Source organism: Pundamilia nyererei, unplaced genomic scaffold, assembly GCF_000239375.1.
Source record: "Pundamilia nyererei isolate P.nyererei 1_Seehausen unplaced genomic scaffold, PunNye1.0 scaffold00366, whole genome shotgun sequence".
In the NCBI taxonomy this organism is placed as follows: Eukaryota; Metazoa; Chordata; class Actinopteri; order Cichliformes; family Cichlidae; genus Pundamilia; species Pundamilia nyererei.
In genome coordinates, this window is record NW_005187767.1 from 302,809 (window position 1) to 303,722 (window position 914).

Genomic DNA, 914 nt, shown 5'->3' on the forward strand with positions numbered 1-914 from the left:
TTAGTTCACCCAGTTTAGGTTATTGTTTAGTTTCGCCTTTTCCTTTTGTTTTGTGCTTCTTTGTCAGCCTTAATAAACAGCTTGTTTTTTGTTAATCCATGTCACATTTCACATTCTGTTTTGTTCTGCATTTCAGTCCCTTTTTAGAATCAGTCTGCCTCAGCCAGACTGTGACAACATGAAACTCACAAAACTTCTTTTTCTAAAAGTACGTTTTTCAATGAGTGGTGAACAGCTGTGAAGTTAAAACTCTTTGGAATCAGGTGATTATTTTTATAGACCCTGTATTTGACCTTTATGACCTTTATAATGCTCCAAATTTTCCAAGGTTGGAAATATCAGTGAAAAGCTGGGTCTCCTCCCAGTATATTCCAGTCAAACTACCCTACCCTCAAAAGTGTAGATACACTGGTGCCCCCCAACTGGTTTGCTGGTCTTAAACTTGTGATGGTTCTATTGGTATTTAATACTGGTTAGTCATCAACATTGTCCCTAAAGTTTTCTTGGCTACATCACTAAATAATGAAGAGTCAGTTTTTCAAAGATGGATTAAAATTTGTCTTTGGTCATAACCTTATTTCAGTGAGGGTCTTCATTTCTTGTACTTTGAGTGTAAATGTTATGAATGTATGGAAAACCTACTACAAATCCATTAATTAATCTATTATCTTGCACTTGTTCAAGATAATCACACAGATTTGCAATCTGATGAACACTTTGGAAGGCAGTTTGGGGGTTCAGTATCTTGCAAAAGGAGACTGGAGCAGGCAGGGATCGAACAACCAGCCTCGGTTAGTAGATGACCTGCTCTAACTCCAGAGAGACAGCCACCCAGTGACTCCCTCCAGTTTTGTGCGCCTGGAAAACCTGCCAAGGGAGGGAGGCATCCCGATCAGATGCCTGACCGCCTCAAC

General features: G+C 39.7%; 1 protein-coding gene across 1 annotated transcript in view; it reads right to left on the reverse strand.

Moving 5' to 3' along the window:
* cfi (complement factor I) overlaps positions 1 to 887 on the reverse strand; it is a 13,257-nt gene extending 12,370 nt beyond the window's left edge. Inside the window, exon 1 of the mRNA XM_013915799.1 lies at positions 868 to 887. Coding sequence (XP_013771253.1) covers positions 868 to 887 — 20 coding nt within the window. The remainder of the gene's footprint in view (positions 1 to 867) is intronic.
* Positions 888 to 914: the final 27 nt, after the last annotated feature.